This window comes from Erinaceus europaeus, chromosome X (assembly GCF_950295315.1).
Source record: "Erinaceus europaeus chromosome X, mEriEur2.1, whole genome shotgun sequence".
NCBI classification, from domain to species: Eukaryota; Metazoa; Chordata; class Mammalia; order Eulipotyphla; family Erinaceidae; genus Erinaceus; species Erinaceus europaeus.
Window position 1 is genome coordinate 71,433,853 of NC_080185.1, and position 18,674 is coordinate 71,452,526.

General features: G+C 41.5%; 1 protein-coding gene across 2 annotated transcripts in view; it reads right to left on the reverse strand.

Annotated features, from left to right (window-relative positions):
* Nucleotides 1-18,674, reverse strand: part of ATP7A (ATPase copper transporting alpha) — a 135,040-nt gene that overhangs the window by 97,609 nt on the left and 18,757 nt on the right. The window contains exon 2 of one of the 2 annotated variants that reach the window (XM_007534345.3): nt 5,378-5,515. In XM_007534345.3, coding sequence (XP_007534407.2) covers nt 5,378-5,515 — 138 coding nt within the window. Of the gene's footprint in view, nt 1-5,377; nt 5,516-18,674 lie in introns of those variants that run through there. The other variant, XM_060182537.1, reaches the window with a different exon arrangement.

The window sequence follows — 18,674 nt, forward strand, 5'->3', positions numbered from 1 at the left end:
TTTTTTTAAAAAAGAAAGGAAGAGAAGGGAGGGCACAGAAAAATTGAGAAAATATATAAAAATATAGGTAGTTATAGAAATAATAGTCAAGTTGGAGGATGAGCATACAGAGTAAAAAAAATAATAATATTCAACGCATTATCTGTGACCTTCAGAGAACCAATGCAGTTTCCAATAGAGGGAATGAGAACACAGAACTCTGGCAGTGGAAACGGTATGGGTTTATATCCCTGTTATCTCTTAATTTTGTAAATCAGTATTAAATAACTAATAACTAATAAAAAATAAATATATATTCAAAAAAGAAAAGTGCCCTGAATAAAGGGGAAAAAAGAAAAATAAAAAGGAAAACATAAAAGTTACTTTCAACATCACAATTGGATATTGGCAATATTTCAGAGCCGCTGTTAGTTCTACAACTTCTAACTGTTAAGAAAAACTGTGTAAATCATTTTATACATAAGTTATAAGATATCAGAAAAGTTTACCTATGCGGGAACTAGTTTCATTCAGAACAGAACAGGGGCCCTGAAACCTATTACAGCAGCAACAACCAATCACTCTACGATGCCTACAGACAGCCAGTGACAGACCCAGCCACTTAGCAGGAGAAGCTCCAAAAAAGAGCACACCACAAAATTCTGTGGTTTACAAAAAAGAAATTTCCCTAAATTTACACACACACCCTGGACTGTGACCCAATATCCCTCCTTTTTAAAAATGTTTTTTTTTTATTTTCTTTTGATCTTTATTGGATAGAGACAGAGAGGAAGAGAAACAGAGAGAGACACCTGCAAACCACTCGTGAAGCTTTACCCCTACAGGTGAGAACTAGAGGCTCGAACCTGGGTCCTTGTGCATTGTAACGTGTACTCAGGCAGGTGCACTACCACCATCCCCTCTCCCCAATACCGGTTTGGATACAACAAATGACAATCAATTACATAACAACTAGGAGAAACTCTAAGCTCATCAGATAAAGAAAGGACTACAAAAGCTGAAGGGCAAGAGACTGATTCACTTAATGACAGCCTTTTGGGTCAATACTAGGCTACACCATCATGTACGGCTTTAGTCAGGGAATCCTTGGATTCCCATATAAATATGATGGGCCTAGACCTCTTTATTATTATTATTTAATCTTTATTTATTAAATCTTTATTTATTTATTGGGTAGAGACAGTCAGAAATTGAGAGGGGTGGGGGAGACAGACACTTGCAGCCCTGCTTCATCACTAATGAAGCTCTCCCCCTGCAGGTGGGGACCAGGGTCCTTGCACACTGTAGTATGTGTGCTCAACCAGGTGTGCCATCACCTGGCCCCATAGATCCCTCTCTCCACCATTACTGGTCACTTCTATCAGGAACATCATAAGACTTTTTGTGGGCCTCTCCAGGACCTTACTCTCACTGTAGAAAAGCAATGGTTGGGACTGCCCCACTCAAGGAAGACTGGTTTTAAAATGAGTGCAGCCTAGAATGTTCTTAGCTGTGATCATGGACTGTAAGCTCAGACTGACAGGGATGCAGCGGTTGCACAGGATTTGTGCTAAATATGAATAAACATGGGTCCTAGGACAGACTGATGGGGTAAATAGTTAATGGTATTTATATACTTTCCTCATAATTGGGAACCACTCTCTGCCCTAATTCAGCTTTCTAGCTCTATTCTCAACTCTGACACCATATCCCAGACAATATTTTTAGTCCAGCTGCATGTTAGCTATCAGCTCAGGCAAAAATTACTAAAGTTATGGGCCCCACGGAACATACCTAAAACAGACTTCCTAGCTTTCTCCCACCTGAAGACTCCTAATTTCAACTGCTCTATTCCTATGTTTGGGTTCCTGTTTATTAAACAATTTGTTCTGCTTTAAATCTTACTGCCTTTCAGCCACCAAGTTGCAGACAATACTATGATTATATCCTGACTTCCATGAGCAGGTGCTCACCAATGTGTCCCAAAGTCTCACCTCTCCAGATCCCTATCATAACAGGAAAAGATACTCAGCCCACCACCACACTTAAGTAAGCTTTGGTGCTGTGGTCTCTTTCATTCTTTCTGTCTCTAGCTTTAAAAAAAGTGAGCATGGGGAATCGGGTTAAGCGCAGGTGGCGCAAAGCGCAAGGACCAGCATAAGGATCCCAGTTTGAGCCCCCGGCTCCCCACCTGCAGGGGAATAGCTTCACAGGTGGTGGAGCAGGTCTGCAGGTGTCTGTCTTTCTCTCCCCCCCCCCTCTGTCTTCCCCTCCTATCTCCATTTCTCTCTGTCCTATCCAACAATGACAACATCGATAGCAACAACAGTAATAACTACAATAATAAAAAAGGCAACAAAAGGGAATAAATAAATATTTTAAAAATAGTGAGCAAAAGAAAAAAGTGAGCAGAGATGGGGGCAAGTGATGGCATATACAGTTAAGTACACATGTTACAATGTGCAAGGACCGGGGTTCAAGACTCCAGTCCCCACCTACAGAGGGAAGCTTCACAAGTGGTAAAGCAGTATTGTAGCATTCTCTCTCTCTCTCTCTCTCTCATGCGTGCACGCTTTTGTGTGTGTGTGTGTGTGTGTGTGTGTGTGTACCCCTTCCATGTCAATCTTTGTCTCTATCCAATAAATAAGTAAGTATTTTTTAAAAGTGGGAAAAACGTTGAAAAAATTAAATATGCAGAGAGACAGGCAAAGAACAAACTGATATTTCTTAGGGGATATCACTTACCCCCAGAGGGATAAAGAATAGGGAAATTTCCAATGGAGGTATGGAATACAGAACTCTGGGTATACAGATCAACCTGTCAGCACGTATGCCCAGCAGAGAAGCACTTACAGAAGCCAGACCTTCCACCTTTTGCACCCCATAAGGATCCTGGGTCCATACCCCCAAGAGGGATAAAGAATAGGGAAGTTTCCAATGGAGGGGATGGGACACGGAACTCTGGTGGTGGGAAATGTGTGGAACTGTACCCCTGTTATCTTACAATTTTGTTAATCATTATTAAGTCACCAATAAAAAATAAAAAAGGAACGTCATCATAAGCCCTCTTTCAGGCCTTCCCTGGACCTTGCCCTCATTATAAAGTAGCAATGATAGGGACTGCCCCATTCTCCAAAGGGAGGCTGGGTCATCCTACCCTGCCACTTGAGGAAGACTAGTCCTGAAATGAGTGCAGCCTGGAATGTTCCCAGCTATGACCATGAACTGTGAGCACAGATAGACAGGAACTTAAGAGATTACAAAGGCTCCCGTGCTAAATAAAAATATATATGGGCCCTGGGTCAGATAAATGGGGTAAACAATTTTATTCATAGATTTTTTTTTCCAAGACTGGAAGCAACTCTTTTCTCTAAACCAACTTTCTAGTCCTTTTCTCAACTCTGACACCATCTTCTCAGACAATATTTTTTATTCAGCTCCATGTTAGCTATCAAACTCAAGCAAAAACTACGATAGTCGTGGGACCCTAGGAGCATGCCTAAAACGGACTTTCTAGCTTCCTTCCATCCTAAGATCAAGATCCCTATTGTCATCTGCTCAGTTCCTACTTTTTGGTTCCTGTTCATTTATCATCATGTCCTGCTTTATATCTTCTTTCCTTTCAGCCACCAAGTTGCAGACACTTTCATGATTCCATCTTCACTTCCCTGGGCAGATGATTTCACTGATGAATCCTGCAACCTCACCTCTCCAGAGCCCTACCCCACTAGGGAAAGACAGAAACTGGCTGGGGGTTAAGAATAGCCAATGCCCATGTCCAGTGGGGAAGCAATTATAGAAGCCAGAACTCCCACCTTCTACACCCCAAAAAGAATGCTGGTCCATAACCCCAGAAGGGGATAAATGACAAGGGGGAGATAACCAGAAGGCTCTGAACTCCAACTCCATCAGGACCCAGAGATTGAGGAGAAAAATGGCTAGGTGGTGGCACACTGGGATAAGTGCTCACATTACAGTGCACAAGAACCCAGGTTCAAAGCCCTTGGTTCCCACCTGCAGGAGGAATGTTTCACGCGTGGTGAAACAAGGCTGCTGTAGGTGTCTCTCTGTCTCTTTCCTTTTTTTTTTTACACCAGAGCACTGATCAACTTTGACTTTTGTTGGAGCAAGGGATTGAACCTGGGACTTCGGAACCCCAGACATGAGAGTCTGTTTGTATAACCATTGTGCTCTCTAGCCATGCCCTCTCTTTCCCATCCCTTCTCAATTTCTCTGTCTTTATCCAATAACAAATAAATAACATTTTTTAAAAAGAGAGGTAGAGGAGGTCTCCCTCTCTCTCTCTTAACCAGAACACTGCTCAGCTCTGGTTTATGGTGGTGCAGGGGACTGAACCTAAGACTTTGGAGCCTCAGGCATGAGAGTCTCTTTACATAACTATTATGCTATCTATTTCTGCCTGAAAACTGAATTTTTATTTAAAATAATTGCCATGCTGTAAAATAAAAAATGACCTCAAAATTCTGACTGTGAAAATATGTATTTATTATAGTATAAAATGAAGAAAACTAAGAATTCAACATTAATATAATTATAAATCTATAAATATACAACTAAAATGTAACAATATTTTAAATAGAAAAAATAAATAATTCTCTTATTTTATTTTTTTTGTAATTTTATTTATTTATCTTCCTTTTTGTTGCCCTTGTTGTCTTTTTATTGTTGCTGTAGTTGATGTCGTCGTCGTTGGACAGGACAGAGAGAAATGGAGAGAGGAGGGGAAGACAGAGAGGAGGAGAGAAAGAGAGACACCTGCAGATCTGCTTCACCACCTGTGAAGCGACTCCCCTGCAGGTGGGGAGCCGAGGGCTCGAACCGGGATCCTCATGCCGGTCCTTGCACTTAGCGCCACCTGCGCTCAACCCGCTGCGCTACCGCCCGGCTCCCAATTCTCTTATTTTTAATAAGAAGTTAGTATGTCAAAGAAAACTTCCTTAGTGTCAAAGTTAGAAGTATGACCGTCTTTACTGCCAATTAATTTTGTGTCTTCTATCTCAGCTTAGAAATAAAGTCTAGGGAGTCAGGCAGTAGGGAGTTGGGCAGTAGCGCAGCGGGTTAAGCGCACATGGCGCAAAGCACAAGGACCGGCATAAGAATCCGGTTTGAGCCCCTAGCTCCCCATCTGCAGGGGAGTCACTTCACAAGTGGTGAAGCAGGTCTGCAGTGTCTATCTTTCTCTCCCCTCCCCCCATCTTCCCTCCTCTCTCCATTTCTCTCTGTCCTATCCAACAACAACATCAATAATAACTACAATAAAACAATAAGGGCAACAAAAGGGAATAAATAAATATATTTTTTAAATCTTAAAAAAAAGAAAGTCTAGATTTAGTCTTCAGCATTTGAATTCACTAAGTTCCAAAGATTAATAACTTACTTTAATGTGATGAACACCTTTCAGTTCTCCAATCTTCTGTTCAATGGTCCAAACACAGGAACTACATGTCATTCCCTCAACAGATATGGTAATAGAATTCAGACCCATAGTTGGATCCATCTTTAGTTCTTCACATTCCTAATAGAAACAATAAGCTCATTAATTTCAATGACAGAAATAATCCTTCTAACCCCCCCCCCAAAAAAAAAACACTCCAACTGAAAATGCACAACTAAGAAAATATGGAAAGCATTTTTTTTTCTCTAACCTCTTTTGATTTTCACCTCAAGGATTTTGCATTAGCCATCCTCTTCGTTTGGGTCACTGTTCTTTAAGACATCTCCTTTACTAATCTCATATATCTCAAGAGTTACTTCAAGTCTAGCATAGTTAAAAAGTAAAAATTTTAAAAAGAAAAAAATCAGGATGGTGTCATGGTAGCACCTGCAACGTGGTGGATGAAATACAGCAAGATATAAAACAAGATAAATCGTTTAATAGTCAGGAATCTAAGGGTAAGAATAGAGGAGACGGAACTTTTGGTCTTCATGTGGGAAGAAGCTAGGAAGTCTATTTTAGGAGGGCACAATTTCCTCTCAATTTCTGTCTTTAACCAAAATTAATAAAATAAAATATTTTAAAAGGATGTAAGGGAGGCGGAGCGGTGGATAACTCAGGACTCTCAAGCATGAGGTCCTGAGTTCAATCTCCAGCAGTACATGTACCAGAGTGATGTCTGGTTCTTTATCTCCTATCTTTTTCACAAATAAATAAACAAAATCTTTAAAACAGGCTAGGAGGTGGCACACTTGGTTGAGCACATGTGTTAACAGTGCACAAGGGCCCAAGTTCAAGCCCCCAGTCCCTACCTGCAGGGGGGAAGCTTCACAAGTGGTCTCTCTTTCTATCACCTATCAATTTCTGGCTGCCTCTACCCAATAAATAAATAAAGATAATTTTAAAATCTTTAAAATAATAATTAGTGATGCACCTGTACTAATCCTTACCTAAACCAAGCTCTAATTTTTTTTAATTTTTTTATTTTATTTATTTATTCCCTTTTGTTGCCCTTGTTGTTTTATTGTTGTAGTTATTATTGATGTCGTTGTTGTTGGATAGGACAGAGAGAAATGGAGAGAGGAGGGGAAGACAGAGAGGGGGAGAGAAAGACAGACACCTGCAGACCTGCTTCACCGCCTGTAAAGGGACCTGCCTGCAGGTGGGGAGCCAGGGGTTCGAACCGGGATCCTGACGCCGGTCCTTGAGCTTAGCGCCACCTGCGCTTAACCCGCTGCGCTTAACCCGCTGCGCTACAGCCCGACTCCCTAAGCTCTAATTTTTAGATATAAAAAGATGTAAGATATTTTTATTTAATATGGTTTGTCTCGATTGTGTAGATCATACCATTTCATAAGTAATCCTGTCTCTCTAAAAAAGAACCTTATGTTGTAGTCTGGGAGTTGGCACAGTGATAAAGCTTTGGACTCTCAAGCATGAGGTCCCGAATTCGATCCCTGGCAGCACATGTGCCAGAGTGACGTCTGGTTCTCTCTCTCTCTTCCTATCTTTCTCATAAATAAATAAAATCTTTTAAAAAAAAAAAAAAGAACCTTACGCTGCTTATCTTTTGAATTAATTTTTTGTGTTTTTTTATTTCTTTATTGGGGGATTAATGTTTTACATTCGACAGTAAATACAATAGTTTCTACATGCATAACATTTCTCAGTTTTGAGTGAATTTTTTATTACTGTTTTTGTTATGCATGATCTGTAACTAGGTTAAGTAACTAAGGGGTTAAAGGACCAATGGATAAAATAAGACAGTAGATGGATCTCTGGTGATCTATTTTGGTCAAGCACTAGACATGAGGAACAAAATAGATATATGGTTTTCAGGTGGAAAAAATGGATTTCTAAAAGGACATGTGCATGTGCACATATGTATACAATGAAAGTGGGCACACCAGAATTCAGAGTTCTGCTGATTTGGGCACCATCAAGATGTCAACCCAAGATTCCTGTCTATATGACAGAAATAGGGGCACCACAACGTCTGATGTATATCATAAACATAAGAAACATCACAGGGGCTGGGCAGTAAGGCACCAGGTTAAGCATACATGGTGTGAAGCATAAGGACCTGTGCAAGGATCCCAATTCGAGTCCCTAGCTCCCCACCTGCAAGTGGGTCCCTTTGCAAGCGGTAAAGCAGGTCTGCAGGTGTCTTTCTCTCCACCCCCCGTCTTCCCTTCCCCTCTCAATTTCTCTCTATCCTATCCAACAACAACAACAATAACAGCAACAACAACAATGGAGCAGTGGGTTGGTAGTGCAGGTACCAAGCCCCAGCAATAACCCTGGAGGCAAAAAAAAAAAAAAAAAAAGAAAAGAAAGAGAAAATAACTGACAAGTGATTTAGTTGTTTGTGTGCCAGAAGACAAACCACAACCAAGACCCCCTGTCACCATGGTTTACAACATATGTTATGAACATTTGGAATGCCATGAAACTTGATCTTTATTAGTCATCAACAACAAATAAAAAACAGTACCCAGAAGAAATCGGTTAATGAGGTAGATATAAATAGTATTGTTTACTGTCCCAATAAAGAGATAAAAGTAGTTTAAAAGAATATTTGCTGTCACTATGCAATAACTAATCTCCAGTAAGTAAAACAGTGACTTCAGCTTATGCCAAATTGTTTTGATTATAGGTTGCCAGAAACCTGGTCTGATGCCTTACATGAAGCGTGTTTCTTTAATTATATGTTTCCTCCACTACCTTAACCCTTATCACTTTATACGTTGTCATAGTGAAGCCCCCATTTTACAAAAATAAGAAATAAGTCAGTGGAATACCTATCATTGCCCTAATATTAAGAAATTTTCCCCAGTGGTCTGGGAGATGGCACAGTGGATCATTGAATTCTCAACCATGAGGTCCCAAGTTCAATCCCCAGCAGCACATGGACCAGAGTGATGCTTTTCTTCAAGGATACACCCCCAAAAACCTAGCTGAACATTCAAGAAAAATATCCTTGAGAATGAAGACAGGAAAAAAGGAACACTTCAAATAGTTTATATCAAACATCTATAAAGAAGTGCACATAGTACAAGAACTAATACAGCTCAAGAAGAAAAAAAAGAAAGAAAGAAAGAAAGAAAGAAAGAAAGAAAGAAAGAAAGGAAGGAAGGAAGGAAGGAAGGAAGGAAGGAAGGAAGGAAGGGGGCCGGGTGGTGGCGCACCCAGCTGAGTGCACATGTTACAATGCACAAGGACCCAGGTTTGAGTCCCTGGTCCCCACTTACAGGGGGAAAGCTACACAAACGGTCAAGCAGTGCCACAGGTCTGTCTCTCTGTCTCTCTTCCTTTCTATCCCCCTTCCCTCTCAATTCTGGCTGTCTCTATCCAATAAATAAATAAAGATAATTTAAAAAATTTAAAAAGAAAAAGAGAAAAGAAGAACATCCCAATTAAAAAGTGGTCAGGGTGGGGCAAATAGCATAATGGTTATGCAAACAGACTCTCATTCCTGTGGCTTCGAAGTCCCAGGTTCAGTCCTCCACACCACCATAAACCAGAACTAAATAGTGCTCTGGTTAAAAAAAAAAAAGTGGGCAGAATATATGAAGAGACATTTCTCTAAAGAAGAGATACACATGGCCTATAGACATATGCAAAGATGCTCTAATTCATTCATTACTAGAGAAATGCAAATAAAAGCCACATTGAGACTGCACTTCACACCTGTGAGAATGGGTTCCATCAATAAAACAAGATAAGACCACAATGAGATTCAACTCCGTACCTGTGAAAATGTCATACATTGAAAAAAGACAGAAACAGTAGTATTTGCAAAGATATTGGAAAGAACCCTTCCATACTATTGGTGGGAATTTAAATTGGTTCAGCCCCTGTGGAAAACAGTCTGAAGATTCCTTAGAACACTAGAAATGGGCCTGCCATATGAACCAGCAATTCCTCAGCAGCAAGAAATAATAAAATCTCTTTTGCCATGTCCTGGATGGGTGTTGGGAATTGTTAAAAACCATTCAGCTATATTACAAACTATGATTGAATACCTGTTGCTGACTGCTCACAATTTTGTATCCACTGTGAGGAAACCTGAGGAAAGATTACTACAATGACTTATTGTTCCCCAACACATTTCCTTTACCTAGATGAGTGGGTGTTTGACCAGTGTCACAAGTCCATATGAGACCTGGTCAAAGGACTCCTAAAAGGCAGAAAGCTTTATCTCCTGAACTCAGACATGATACCAACGTCCCCCAGAAGGGTTAGGAATATACAGGAAAGACATGAAGATTAATGTCTACAATGTTGCATACACAACGTCTGACTTGTGAGAAATCCTCCTTTGATGGTTTTCCAGACATTATATACTTTTATCACCCTTTTGAAATTCTGCTTTTCTGATGTAATCCTTTTGCTCACTAAGCAAAAGCCATGAGTGAGATATGAGAGGTGCTGCCCTGGTGGAGTCTGTCCTATGGGGGAAAATGGTGTAGTCCCTCCACACATTACTCTTTCACTAGCAATAGTGCCTGAGACTTTTTTATTCCAGGTTCATGTCGAAGCCTGGACCTCAACAGATGGAACTTGAGGTGACAAAGGTTATGTATGTGGCCGGGGAGGTGACACACTGGTACAGAGAAAGACTTTCAAGTGTGAGGTTTTGAGTTAGATCCCTATCGCCACATGTGCCAGAGGGATACTCTGATCCATTCTCTCTCTTGCTTTCTCTTTTGCTCTCATAAATAAATAAATAATAAATAACAAGGGCTACAAGGGGAATAGGAGATGACAGAAAATAAAGAGTAGTGAAACAGGGCTAATAGAGAATTTAGTAGAGAAGAGAAAGTGAAGCACAATAGTCTTTGATCACAGAATAAGAGTTTAAAATAAGCTATGGAGCTGGGTGGTGGCACAGCAGGTTAAACGCACATGGAGGAAAGCGCACAGACTGGCATCAGGATCCCGGTTCGAGCCCCCAGCTCCCCACCTGCAGGGGGTTCACTTCACAGGAGGTGAAGCAGGTCTGCAGTTGTCTTTATCTTCTTGTCTTTGTCTTCCCCTCCTCTCTCGACTTCTCTCTGTCCTATCCAACAACAACAATAGCAATAACAACAATAACACAACAACAACAATAAACAAGGACAACAAAAGTGAAAAAAATAAAAATAAGCTACAGTGTTTCCCAAGATGTGGCCAAGATCAAGCACTGGACTTGCATGCATGAGATCCTAAGTTTGGTCTTTAGGCATCACACATACCAAAGTGATGCTTTGTCTCCCCCCCCCACGTAAATTTTTAAATAAACCAAAATTCAATCAGCGTTATTTTAAATTTTACGTGTCTGGGGACAGACAGTGACACACTCAGTTGACCGCACATTTTACCATGCAAAATGACCTGGGTCCCATTTGCAAGGGGGATGCTTCACAAGCAATGAAGCAGGTCTGCAGATGTCTTTCTCTCTCCCTCTCTATTACTCCCTCCCCTCTCATTTTCCCTCTGTCTTATCAAATAAAATAGAAATAATTAAAAAAAAAGAAAAAAATGACCATCTGGAGTACTGGATTCATAGTGACAGCATTAAGCCCTAGCAATAATACTGGTGGTAATAAAAATATAATAAATAATAAATTTGGGGAGCCGGTGGTAGTGCAGCAGGTTAAGCACACATGGCACAAAGCACGAGGACTGGTGTTAAGGATCCTGGTTCGAGACCCCAGCTCACCACTTGCAGGAGGGTCACTTCACAAATGGTGAAGCAGGTCTGCAGGTGTCTATCTTTCTCTCCCCCTCTGTCTTCCGCTTCTCTCTCCATTTCTCTCTGTCCTATCCAACAACAAAAGCAATGGCAATAGTAATAATAATAACAACAAGGGAAGAAAATAAATAATGAATTAATTTAAAAGATATATTTGTCTTTATGAGAAGAAGAGAAAACAAAACATATCTCTCCACTCTGGTATATACAGGACACAGATCAAATCCAGGGATATACTCAAGTCTTACACTTTACCTATTGAACCACCTTCTTGGCTGCTACAATTGGTTTTAAAAAAACAGGCTAGTCAACAATTTGTTTGGCTCTATATGTTAACTCTTTTTCAGCCACCAGGTTCCAGATGCTAACATGATGCCAATCGGACTTCCCTGGGCAGATAATCCCACCAATGTGTCCTGAAACCCCGCTTCCCCAGAGCCCTGCCCCACTAGGGAAAGAGAGAAACAGGCTGGGAGTATGGATCAACCAGTCAACGCCCATGTTCAGCGGGAAAGCAATTACAGAAGCCAGACCTTCCACCTTCTGCATTCCACAATGACCCTGGGTCCATACTCCCAGAGGGTTAAAGAATAGGAAAGCTATCAGGGGAGGGGATGGGATACAGAGTTCTGGTGGTGGGAATTGTGTGGAGTTGTACTCCTCTTATCCTATGGTTTTTGTCAGTGTTTCCATTGTATAAATAAAAATTTAAAAATACGGGAGTCAGGCCATAGCGCAACGGGTTAAGCACACGTGGCGCCAAGGATCCTGGTTCGAGCCCCCGAATCCCCACCTGCAGGGAAGTCGTTTCACAAGCAGTGAAGCAGGTCTGCAGGTGTCTGTCTCTCCTCCTTTCTGTCTTCCCCTCCTCTCTCCATTTCTCTCTGTCCTATCCAACTACAACATCTGTAACAACAGCAATAATAACTACAACAATAAAAAACAGCAAGGGCAACAAAAAAGGAAATAAATATTTTTTTAAATTAAAATTAATTAATTAAAAACCAGGGAATTCCAACTGTGATAGAGTAGTTATGCAATAAGTCCTCCCTTTCATGATTTGGTAGGTTGTTTCTTGGGTCTCAGAATGTTCAAAGATGATTCTATATAGGGAACTGGAAAATAGCCCATCCAGTAGAAGACACAGGATGCATCAGGACACAGGTTTGAGTGGTGTCTCTCCTTTTCTCCCCCCCCCCTCACTTACTCCCTCCTTCTCACCCTCTGGGAGAAAAAAAAGAAAGAAAAGGCAGTCTGCACTACTTTGCCATGTGCATAACCCAGGTTCAAGTCAAGCCTCTGTCACATTGAAGGAAGATTACTGCAGTTTCTCCCCCCGCCCTCCCATCTCTGCCTCTCTCTCTCTCTCTTTCTCCTCCAGGGTTATTTTTTCAATTTTATTGGATAGAACTGACAGAAATTGAGAAGGGAGGGGAAGAGTGGTCCAGGAGATGGTGCAGTGGATAAAACAGTGGACACTTAAGTATGAGGGCCTGAGTTCAATCCCCAGCAGCACATGTACCAGAGTGATGCCTGGTCCTTTCTCTCTCTCTTCCTATCTTTCTTATTAATAAATAAATAAATAAAATCTTTAAAAAAAAAAAAAGAGGAGGGAGTCGAGCGGTAGTGCAACGAGTTAAGTGCACGTAGCGCAAAGCTCAAGGACTGACATAAGGATCCTGGTTCGAGCCCCTGCTCTCCACCTGCAGGGGAGTCACTTCACAGGTGGTAAAGCAGGTCTGCAAAGTGTCTGTCTTTCTCTCCCCCTCTATGTTCCTTTCCTCTCTCCATTTCTCTCTGTCCTATCCAACAACGATGACATCAACAATAATAACTACAACAATAAAAACAATAAGGGCAACAAAAAGGAAATAAATAAATAAATAAATATTAAAAAAGAGGAGGGGAGGGGGAGACAGAGAGAGGGAGAGAAAGATAAGACACCTGTAGACCTGTTTCACCACTTGTGAGGCTCCCTGCAGGTAAGGAGCCAGGGGTTCGAACTGCAATCCTTGTGTGAGTCCTTGTGTGGGTCCTTGTGCTTTGTGCTATGTATGCTTAACCTGGTGCACCACTGCCTGACCCCCACAACCCCGTCTCTATCTAGAAAAGTGAGACTAGAGATGACTAAAAATAAGTTTGCCAGGAGTGATGAAATCATTCACAAAGACCCAACAAAAACTTGGGCGACGGAAGGGGAGGGAAAGATAAAACTAATGGCAATAGGGGGTTGGGCAGTAGTGTACCAGGTTAAGCGCAAAGACTGGCTCAAGGATTCCAGTTCGAGCCCCCAGCTCCCCACCTGCAGGGAGGTCGCTTCATGGGCGGTGAAGCAGGTCTGCAGGTGTCTTTCCCTCTCCACTCTGTCTTCTTGTCCTCTCTTGATTTCTCTCTGTCCAATCCAACAAAAAACGATAGCAATAACAACAATGATAAACAACAAGGGCAACAGAATGGGGGAAAATATCCTCCAGGAGCAATGGATTGTAGTGCAGTGTGATAACCCTGGAGGAAAAAATAAATAAATAAATAAACTAACTAACTAACTAAAATAAATAAATAAACTAACTAACTAACTAACTAATGGCAATAGCACATTACCACATCCCTTTTCTAGCCTCACAATGACTGACAAAGCCGTGCATTTCCCACCAGGAGCACTTGAACTTTCCACAGTGCTAGTTACTCATACATGTGTCACCTACATGACTCCGTACAGTTCTCCAGGATATATAGACTGTAGTGGTGGTCCTACATACCCAACCCATTCTGCTTCAGGCTTGCATTAACTCCAAATTCTTGAGCATATAGTGGCAGATGCCGGCTACAATGTGACAGAACTGTGACAGGTGCCCTCTCTCTGAGTGGACAGAACTAGCAAGCATGACAGGACTGTAACAGGTGCCATCTCTCTGGGTGGACAGAACTAGCAAGCATGACAGGACTGTGACATGTGCTCTCTCTCCGGGTGGACAGAATTAGCACCCATCCTAGTAACTGGATGCCTTGGAAGCACACAACCTTCATACTTTCACTGAAGTCCCATGCCCCCAACCATTTCCATACTTGACCTCAACAAGTCCCACTGATACATTGCTCATAACCTTGACAAGTCCACTGAGGCAGTATTTATTATTCCTCAGTCCCGACTGACAAGCAAAGAAGTGCACATTCACAAAGAGTCCCCTCCATAGTTCATCAGCCTTGTCTAAATAGAGCCCACCTATTACGGCCACACCCAAGCTTCCTAACAGTCAGACACTCGTAGTATAAGAACCAGGAAAATCCGGTACCCTTGGGCCACTGAAATGTGGACCTCTGAACTAGACTCTCGGGGATCTTCAAATGCAATGAGTAAACTCAACTATACTAACTGACTGAGATATAAGCAAGGAAAATTTTCAAACAAACAAATACATCCAAACCTCTTAATGTAGATTTTCTCTTTTTTCTCTTTTTCTTTTTTCTACTCTAATATCACCTTGTTGGGGGGAAATGATGATTGACAATATCATTGCCAATTAATGAATATTTTCAAGCAACAACGCAAATGATGCTCACTGAATTGAATGGACAATAGAAGGGATTGTCAAGAAGGGCAGAGAAAGAATATGTTCAAACTGAAGTCACAGAGCTAAGACACAAAAATGGAACTAAAAATTTATAGATTGGCTCAACAGCAAATTGTCATAAGACCAAGGGTTCCTACTTTTTGGTTCCTGTTCATTAACCATTTTGTCTCGCTTTATGTCCTGCCACCTTCCAGACATCAAGTTGCAGATGCCACTGTGATTCCATCCTGACTTCACTGGGCAGATGATCACACCAATGTGTCCTGGAACCTCGCCTCTCCAGAGCTCTACGCCACTAGGGAAAGATAGAAACAGGCTGGGGGTATTGATCGACCTGCCAATATCCATGTCCAGCAGAGAAGCAATTACAGAAGCCAGACCTTCCACTTTCTGCACCCCCAAAACTATTTTGACCCATACTCCAAGTGTAGGAGAAGTAATAGGAGGAAGAGGATAAGAGAACTCTGAACTCCAGCTCCATCGGGACCCAGAGAGAGAGAAGGAAAAAAGGAGGGACATTTGGATGGAATAATATGTTCATGTGTGGCTTTGAGGGGAAAAGAGGACTGGACCTGAAAGAAAAAGGGGGCAATTATGTACAAATGTAGACAGACAGTTGTAGAGATAATAGTTAACCCCTGTCTGCAACCTTAGGAGAACTGCTGTGGCTTGCAATAGAGAGATTGGGGATTCTGAACTCTGGTTGTTGGAATGGTGTGGAATTAAACCTCTCCTCACAAGTAACTTTGTAAATCAACATTAAATCACTAATAAAATTTTAAAAAAAAAGAAAGTAGAGGGAAGGGGTAGATAGCATAATGATTATCCAAAGAGACACTTTTTAGTTTGTTCTTTTTTTCTGTTATCTTTATTTATTTATTGACTAGTAACAGTCAGAAATTGAGAGGGAAGGGAAAGATAGATAGACAAACAGACAGATTATAGATAGATAGGGACCTGCAGCCCTACTGCACCACTCATAAAGCTGTCCCTCTGCAGGTGGGGACCAGGGGCTTGAATTTGGGTCCTTGTGCATTGCAACATGTGTGTTCAACCAGGTGTACCACCACCCGGTCCCTCCAAAGAGATTCTTATACCTGAGGCTCAAGTCTCAGGTTCAGTCCCCCATACTACCATAAGCCAGAGCTGAGCTCACCTTTCCAAAGCCCTATCCTACTAGGGAAAGACTGTGTTCTGATTTAAAAAAAAAAAAAAAACAGCATAAAAGGCTATATCACAAGTTAGAAGAAACCCAGAAATCAATCCCTTTTACTATAACAACAACAAAAAAAATTAAATATCTAGGGATAAACCTAACAAAAGAAGCAAAAGACTTGTATACTGAAAATTATGAGTCTTTATTCAAGTAAATAGAAAAAGACACAAAGAAGTGGAAAGATACCCCATGTTCATGGGTTTGAAGAATTAACATCATCAAAATGAATATACTACCCAGAGCCATATACAAATTTAATACAGTCCCCATCAAGGTCCCATCCAAATGTTTTTTAGTAAAATAGAACAAAAGTTACTAATGTTTTTCTGGAAACTAGAAAAAAGGGGGGGGGACTGTATCACGGTATTACTCAGAAGAAACCATATATCCTAGGAAAGCAGAATGCCATATTCAAAGTATATAAGAGAACTATGGTGCAATAGCAACTGTGTTCTTCTAAATCAACTATATAAAAAGTGGCCTGATGTGGTCTGGGAGATGGTGCAGTGGGTAAGGCATTGGGCTCTCAAGCAGGAGGTCCTGAGTTCAATTCCCAACAGCACATGTACCAGAGTGATATCTGGTTCTTTCTCTCCTCCTGTCTTTCTCATAAATAAATACATCTTTAAAAAAATAAACTAAAAAGTGGCCTGGGAGATGGGGCAGTGAGTAAAGCAATTATAGAGCATGAGGCCCCAAATTTGATCCCTGGCATTACATATGTCAGAGTGATGCTCTGGTTCTCTCTCCCTCTACCCACCTCTCCCTCACATTAATAAATAAAGTTTTAAAAACTATATATAAAGAATGAAAAACCAGGAGTCGGGCAGTAGCGCAGCAGGTTAAGCGCAGGTGGCACAAAATGCAAGAACTGGCCTGAGGATCCCAGTTCGAGCCCCGGCTCCCCACCTGCAGAGGACTCGCTTCACAGGTGGTGAAGCAGGTCTGCAGGTGTCTTATCTTTCTCTCCCCCTCTGTCTTCCCCTACTCTCCCCATTTCTCTCTGTCCTATCCAACAACAATGACGACATCAACAACAATAATACATACAACAACAATAAAAAACAAGGGCAACAAAAGGGAATAAATAAATAAAATTTTTAAAAACAGGAAAAAATAATGAAAAACCAGGGGCCGGGTTGTGGTAAACCTGGTTGCAAGGACCCAGATTTAAGCCCCCATTCCCCACCTGCAGGGGGAAAGCTCCACGAATGGTGAAGCAGGGCTGCAAATGTCTCTGTCTCTCTCCCTATCATCCCCTACCCTCTCAATTTCTGGCTGTTTCTAGTCAATAAATAAAGATAATTAAATTTTTTTAATTTAAAAAAGAATAAAGGAGCTGGGCGGTAGCGCAGTGGGATAAGCACAGGTGGCCCAAGCGCAAGGAACGGCACAAGGATCACGGTTCGAGCCCCCAGCTCCCCACCTGCAGGGGAGTCACTTCACAAGTGGTGAAGTAGGTCTGCAGATGTCTGTCTTTCTCTCCCCCTGTGTCTTCCCCTCCTCTCTCCATTTCTCTCTGTTCTATCCAACAACAACGACATCAACAACAATAATGACTACACCAATTTAAAAAAAAAAGGGCAACAAAAGGGAATAAATAAAATATTTTTTAAAAGAATAAAAAACCATGGGTTGAGGGCAGACAGCATAGTTACGCAAACAGATTCTCATGTTTGAGACTCCAAAGCCCCAGGTTCAATCCCCCACAACACCATATGCCAGAGCTGAACAGCGCTCTATTAAAAATAAATACTAATAATGTTGCTTTTACTTATAATATGACTACAATGACAGAATTCTCTTTTGTTTATAAGGTATGGTAGGGAGAGAGAAGACTATAGCTAAATCATGAACCGCTATGGCACCTGGTGTTGCCTGAGAATGATTGCAGGTGAACAGTACAGTGGGAGGTCTTCATTCTACACTTTGTTTTTTTCAGATCTCCCCACCCCTGTGCTGTTAATGGGGAACTGTTCTCTCTGAGAACTTAATAGAGCAAAGTCTGTTTTGCAACCTTTGGGTGCGGGCAGCAATGTTCTGCACAATGAGAAGGCTGGCAAGTTAACTCACCTAGACAGTTCATTTTCTTTGTCATGCACACAACCCGGGTTCTGGTTCTGCCCCATCCATACCGGAGGAAGTTTCAATGCTGGTTATCTTGCCCTCTCTGTCTGTCTGTTTCTGAATCCCTAACTGAAAAAGTCAACAGTGAAGCTTCAATGATTAAAATAAATAAATAAATAATGGGTGGGGGTAGACAGCATAATGGATATGCAAAGAGACTTTCATGCCTGAGACTCCAAAAGTCCCAGGTTCAATCCCTCGCACTACCATAAACCAGCGCTAAACAGTGCTCTGCTAAAAAACAAAAAAAGTTAAAAATTTTAAAAAGTAGGGAGTCGAGCGGTAGCACAGAGAGTTAAGCACAGGTGGTGCCACGTGCAGTTAGCGGTGTAAGGATCCTGGTTCAAGAACCTGGCTCCCCGCCTGCAGGGGAGTCACTTCACAAGTGGTGAAGCAGGTCTGCAGGTGTCTGTCTTTCTCTCCTCCTCTCTGTCTTCCCCTTCTCTCTCCATTTCTCTCTGTCCTGTCCAACAACAACGACATCAATAATAATAATGACTACAACAATAAAACAAGGGCAACAAAGGGGAATAAATAAATAAGTAAAAACAAGGGCAGCAAAAGGGAATAAATAATTTTTAAAAAACA